Source organism: Quercus suber, unplaced genomic scaffold (assembly GCF_002906115.3).
Source record: "Quercus suber isolate HL8 unplaced genomic scaffold, Cork oak 2.0 scaffold_466, whole genome shotgun sequence".
NCBI classification, from domain to species: Eukaryota; Viridiplantae; Streptophyta; class Magnoliopsida; order Fagales; family Fagaceae; genus Quercus; species Quercus suber.
The window spans coordinates 1-7,105 of NW_027069917.1; the positions used below are offsets into that span (position 1 = coordinate 1).

The 7,105-nt window shown below is 32.6% G+C and overlaps 1 protein-coding gene across 1 annotated transcript; it reads right to left on the reverse strand.

The window, feature by feature from the left end:
• Positions 1-3: 3 nt before the first annotated feature.
• Positions 4-2,440, reverse strand: LOC111989474 (receptor-like protein EIX2; the record flags this gene model as incomplete). The annotated part of the gene is made up of 2 exons (XM_065762627.1): positions 1,887-2,440; positions 4-1,163 (listed from the first exon to the last, which is right to left on the reverse strand). Coding segments are annotated over exons 1-2 (1,497 nt in total), but the record flags the coding sequence as incomplete, so codon positions are not given.
• Positions 2,441-7,105: the final 4,665 nt, after the last annotated feature.

Sequence of the window (7,105 nt, forward strand, 5' to 3'; positions counted from 1 at the left end):
GTTGTCCAATAACAAGAAATAGGCATGTCTCCAAGAACGCTTTAACACCAAAGAACCGCAAACTCCCCAAAACCCAAGAGCAAATCCAAATCCTGTTCCCACGTAAAACCATTTAACCAATTCATCTCCATTTTCTTCATTATCTTTAGCAGTCGCTTCATTTCGGTTTGGAGTTTCTTCACCTGGGCACTTCTGTGTGAGTGGAGGTCCACAAAGTGCCCTATTTCCAATAAAATAAGATGCATTGAAACCTCGGATTTGAGTGCTTGAAGGAATTTTCCCAGACAAATTGTTGTAAGATAAGTCTAGGAAGCCCAAAAAGTTTAACTCCGACATGCTAGATGGGATTTTGCCACAGAACTGATTCCATGACATGTCAAGTGATTCTAACTGCTTCAATTGACCAATCATTTGAGGGATTTCTCCAATTAATTTGTTTCTTGATACATTTAGTGCAAACAAATCCAAAAGGCTTGAGATTTCACTTGGAAGTTTCCCGATCAATTTGTTACTTGAAAGGTTAATGATCTTTAGTAGTCCAAGATTTCTACCATGGTACTCATACTCATTTCTTTTCAACTCAACCATTACACTATCAAAATAAAATTGCACATAAGAGGAGCCATCATTTTCATATGAATAAGGAATCCACCTTCCAAAATTAAAGAAAGAGTTTCCTTTCTGAGCCATGGCTGTGAAATTATTGAGACATTGTGGTATAGTTCCAGATATGTCATTTATAGAGAGGTCCAAGATTTGTAAATATTTTAACCAACACAAATGCAATGGTATGCTTCCAGTGAACATATTGGAACGTAAAGATAGAAATATCAAGCTTGGTAGGCTTTCCCCAATCCATGCTGGTACGTTTCCAGAAAATCTATTATTTCTCATGTCCATAACTATCAAGGAACTGCAATTTCTCAGGGACGAAGGTAAGTTTCCAGAGAAATTATTATTATTTAGACTCAACGTCTCGAGCACAGACAGCGAGCCCAAAGAGCTTGGAACTTCCCCAAAGAAGTGGTTGCCAGCTAAATTCAAAATGAGTAGCTTTGGCCATTGCATAAAACAATTAGGAAGTCTTCCAGATAATCTATTATTGGATAGGTCCAGGTAAGCCAACAATTGACCATTGATTTTACAAAGAGAAGAGATAGACCCTGAAAATTGATTTTTAGAGAGATTCAAGATTGTGAGATTTGTTGGAAGATGTGGTACTGGACCCTCTAAACTGTTAGCACTCAAATCAATTGCAAGTTCATTCAATCTTTTTGTTGACACATTTGGTAACCGCCCATATATATGGTTGTTAGAAAGATTTAAACGTTTTAATGTAGGAGGCAGGTCTGCTAACCACTCTGCTGGGATGGTATCTGAAATATTAGTATTAGAGATCTCAAGGAAGGAAACATTCCTTTGAGTTAGAATCCAATTTGGAAATCTAGGCCCTAAATTACAAGACATCAAATATATGTGATTCAGTTGAAAAGGGGGAACCCAATCAAAGCTGAATTCCAAAGAAAGAGGATTATGGGACAAGTCTAAAAACTGTAATTTGGAGAGATTGGAAAAGAGAGATTCAGAGATCACACCTTCTAAAAAATTCGAGTCAACTCTCAAAACCTCGAGCTTATATAGGTTTCCAATGCTTTTGGGCAAAGTCCCATTTAATTTGTTCCAAGAAAGATATATTTCTTTTAAGTGCGAAAGGTTCTGAAGATGATGTGGAATTGGCCCACTGAGATTGGCCGCATAAAGATCGAGGTGTTTCAAGTTACTGAGAGAACCGATGGACTTTGGAATATAGCTCTGATTAAAATCATTGAAACTAAGATCCAAAAATGTCAAATAAGGCAACTCAAGCAGTAAAGAACTAATCATACCTCCAAAAGGTTTAATACCATCATTGCTAAGATGAAGCTCAAGTACATGGCCGGTTAGGTTGCTGCAGCGAACTCCTTCCCAATTGCAGCAATTCTTATTTTCGTCGCCGCTCTGCCACGAAGAGAGTCTGCCATAGTCATCAACGAGGCCTTTTTTGAACTCAAGGAGTGCTTGTCTCTCTCCCTCTATACACCTGATGTTGTTAGCATCTCCGACTCCAACCCCTGAAATGAATCCAAGGGCTGGACTCATGTGCGCTGAAAGCATTGTAAGTAAAAATGCATGAAGAAGTAGAAGTTTGAAGGACCTTCCACCCGTGAGTGTGATCATTGCCATGGCGAAATGATTAATTTCACAATCAAAGATGGGATAACGATGACAAGCATTCTCCGTTTAAATACCCAATGCTGCAAGCGCGTTTTCCAATAAAAAATTATTTTCTATGGAATCAACGGCATGAGTAATTATGAGAAAGTGAAAAGTAATACTGGGTGCGGTGTTTCTGCGTTTCAGTTTTCACACTAATGAGGTAAAAAATTTTCTGGTCTGCAGTGTGGCCACATTCCTTTTGTATGAATCACGTTTATATTAAATTGAGAAGCATCAAACTTTGGCCTGATGCGTGTGGAGTCATTTGTCTGCAGTAGGGCTGTAAAAATTTCTATGGACAATGGGTCACATAGAAATTTTTGTTAAGTGAAATTGATAGAAATTTTAACATTTATTAACATATCGATCACTTTGCAATTTTTTAATATAAAAATTAGTAATAACATTTTCTAGCTCTTATCTAGATATCTTAATTAAGTTCCTAAATTTGGACTCAATACAAAAGAAATCCCCAATTAGATTCTGCTTTGGTCAAAAGTTTCGTAGTTTAACTATCACTGTCTGATATTTTTAATCAAGACATTTAATGTATAAATCCCTTCATCGATCCTTCACTATAACTAATGATTTATCAAAAATAAATAAATAAATAAATCATGCGGTTATATTGATCAAAGAGTCATATAATTAGATTTAATTAGTTACCTTTGAGGGAGTTAACATTTTCTATTGCATTTGTCAATACAATCAATGAAAGGAAAAAGAAGGAAGAAAAAGAGGAAGTGTTGAAAATTGTGCTTTCTTATCAAGTTTCTAGGAAGTTTAGGGTGAGAGCTTAGGTAGTTTTCAGGTTCATAGTCTTCAGACATCATTTGGACAATTTGGGCACAAAAGATGAAAGTAGCCAATGAAAGGAAAAAGAAGGAAGAAAAAGAGGAAGTGTTGAAAATTGTGTTTTCTTGTCAAGTTTCTAGGTAGTTTAGGGTGAGAGCTTAGGTAGCTTTCAGGTTCATAGTCTTCAGACATCATTTGGACAATTTGGGCAGCCAATGAAAGGAAAAAGAAGGAAGAAAAAGAGGAAGTGTTGAAAATTGTGTTTTCTTGTCAAGTTTCTAGGAAGTTTAGGGTGAGAGCTTAGGTAGTTTTCAGGTTCATAGTCTTCATACATCATTTGGACAATTTGGGTACCAAAGATGAAAGTAGCCAATGAAAGGAAAAAGAAGGAAGAAAAAGAGGAAGTGTTGAAAATTGTGTTTTCTTATCAAGTTTCTAGGAAGTTTAGGGTGAAAGCTTAGGTGTTTTTCTGGTTAAATTAGAACTAGCAATCCTCCTTCCTTTCTTCCTTTCTTTCTTTCTTTCTTATTTTATTTTATTTTATTTATTTAAATTAATGTATTAAATTAGTAATGGATATTAATACTAACTGGGAGCTCTTAAATGATAAATTATTCACTCCTCCTCAATGACCAAATCACCAATACTTAATGAGTTAACGGTCCTCCACCGGTTAAAAAAACAAAAAATAAAAAAGTAATTTATTATGGAATTTAATACAAGTAATTTATTGAAGAAAATTCCAAGTCCTGCCAAGTAAATACAATCTCTTTCTGTTGGAATTTTTCGGGTTAATGTAGTATTTGAGAGATCAATACTTCTCATTTTCCAAAATTCATTCCGTAAAAGTTTTTTTTTTTTTTTCCTAAGCCGATAATCACAAGAAAACCTTTTTAAGGTTACTTAAAAAATTAAACGTAAATGAATATGAGATAGAGCACTACCAAATAGAACCGAGAAAAGAACATAAAATATTAAGCCCCTAGAGAACGGGATATGATAGCAATCTATGTTCTAAAGTTCAAAGTTGCACTCCTAAATTAATATCAGATCCATTGATCAATCCTATCGTATCTTTGACGTACGTTATTTAATAATAATAAAAAAATAGTGGGAACAGTAATTCACGAACACATAGTGGACTCCTGCCAGTTGCCAACATGAATTGAATAAAATGCCACTCAGAATCTGGTTCAGTCTCAGATTATCCAGGCTGGCTCATCTGGTTGACAATTGCCTAATGTCCTACAAATGTAAAAAGGCCATAATTTTGATCTTATAGTATAAGGGTCTATCTAATCTTAACCACCCATCTATTATTTGAAACGTGAAAAATCTGAAATCACTTAAAACATTCTAAAGGGAAAAGATGAGAAGAGAACCATATAGTATTGCAAAGGAAGCGTTGGACTTGCTGCGGAGATTTAAGAGGAAAACAAAGAAGCCAAATTAAGGTAATTACCAGATCGACGAACGTCAAATAATTGGAGCCGTCACCACTGTCAGATTTGGGAAATTTGGAGTGGGGAAATCTAATTCATCTGTTTATACATTTATTTAATCTTAATTACTAAAATGGAATATTGCTATATTTAATATATAATAATAGATTGAAGGTTAAGATTAGATATGTAAGGTGCATAAAAATCTTTAGTTTAATGATTTTATTTTTATTCTTTGATAATTTGATAGTTACAATTAGACATGGCAAAACAAGTCAGAATTTTCTGACTCGACCCGAACCCGATTTTTTTTTACCCAAAACAAAAACAGGTTGACCCGTAACCCGACCCGTGTTTTTTTTTTTTTTTTTTTTTTTGCGGGTCAACCCGACCCTACCCGAACCTTTTTTTTTTTTGGTAAAAAATAGTAAAACTAAGATAATATTGGTTTAATTGTTTATTGTGAACTTTAAGGAAACAATTGATACATTTACATAACTACATGCAAATTAATTGAAAGATAAATAGTTGAACATTCTGTAATGAGTAAATATTTTTAGATATCAAATAACAAAGTACATGCCAAGATAATCTGGTTACAGTAAAGTTAAAAATATAGATTTAAAATTGTAGACATGTGAGAAACATTCACAAATGTGAAAATAGTGAAGTTAAAGTATCAAATTAGCATAAATTATGAATACTTAGACCTATTTTTTAATAATTTATGTCCAAAATAAATGACTTTTCAAAATAAATTATGATATTTCCTAGAGTATGTGTTGCTTAACAATAATATGATATTCATAAAAAAGACCATGTATAAATACGTAAGCAATCAAATTTTAAAGTATATCTCAAATTGAAATAGAGTGTCAACCACAACTGATAATAGATTATAAAATTAATTTTCAAGATTGTAAATTTCTTATATGTTTTTATTCTTTATCAAATGAGTTATCCAATAAGTCATTTGTAATTTTGTTTTATATTTTGGAATGTTGATATTATGTAGAAATAAAACTTGTGTATTTGTTTTACTTATTTTTGTGTTATTTTGTTTTAGATAGTAATGTTAGGATTTGTATAATTTTAAAATTATTGAATAAGTATTAATAAGTTTAACTGAGTTCATTCTTGATATAAGTGGTGAATTCAAAATAATGCATTTTACATCAAGTAATTTGTTGCTTAACTTTCCAAATAGCAAATACATGTTGTTTTCTTTATAAAAAAAAAAAAAAAAATTCATGTGAAAAATACAGGTCAACCCAACCCGACCCGTAACCTGATTGACCCAAACCCGATTTTAACCCGCTTAAAATGACCCGTTTTGACCAGTGACCCGTTTGACCCGCAACCCGATTGACCCGATCCAAACCCGACCCGACCCGCCTATTTTGCCATGTCTAGTTACAATAAGAGAAAAAGAAAGAGAAGATTTGAAAACCCTAAATGTTTTCATTGGCTACAAAGCTCTTGACCTTTTAATGATTCTTTATGGATTGATTTTCAACTTTTTCCTTAATATTAAATACAAAGTTCAATAAAAGAATGAAATCCTTGTCAATTTCTTATATATATATATATATATATATATATATATTACATTTTTCTCTCATTTTCATCTTACAAATCACAAACACGAAGATGAAGGGTCTCTATTACCCTCTGCTTCTTTTTAATTTAAAAAAGAAAAATTCAAATAAGAGGTCAATAATCTTATAACTCAAGGGGTACCTTTTGGTATTTTTAATAAAGACATCTAAATTAAATCTCTATAATTAGTTGTAGGGACAATGGGCCCAAAAATATATGTTANTATAATAATAGATTGATGGTTAAGATTAGATATGTAAGGTGCATAAAAATCTTTAGTTTAATGATTTTTATTTTTATTTTTATTTTTTGATAATTTGATAGTTACAATAAGAAAAAGAAAGAGAAGATTTGAAAACCCTAAATGTTTTCATTGGCTACAAAGCTCTTGACCTTTTAATGATTCTTTATGGATTGATTTTCAACTTTTTCCTTAATATTAAATACAAAGTTCAATAAAAGAATGAAATCCTTGTCAATTTCTTATATATATATATATATATATATATATATATTACATTTTTCTCTCATTTTCATCTTACAAATCACAAACACGAAGATGAAGGGTCTCTATTACCCTCTGCTTCTTTTTAATTTAAAAAAGAAAAATTCAAATAAGAGGTCAATAATCTTATAACTCAAGGGGTACCTTTTGGTATTTTTAATAAAGACATCTAAATTAAATCTCTATAATTAGTTGTAGGGACAATGGGCCCAAAAATATATGTTAGGTCTTGGCCTTGTCTGAGGAGGCTTAGTGGTCTGAGGATAGGCCAATAGTAAGGAAGAAGTAGGACTTTAAACTTCACGAGCTAGCTATGACTGAAAAGGCTGAGAGAGGTAGGCCGATGAAGGTATTTCCTCAGCTAAATGAAGAAGGGTTTAGAAGGTGTGTTCAATTACCCAGAGTGACGTTCCAGGAAGTTTTGCTGATAAGAATATGCACTGCGAACGTACAGGACAAATGAGAGTTGAAAAATATCTAAGGGAAAGCTACTACCGCTGCATTAAAT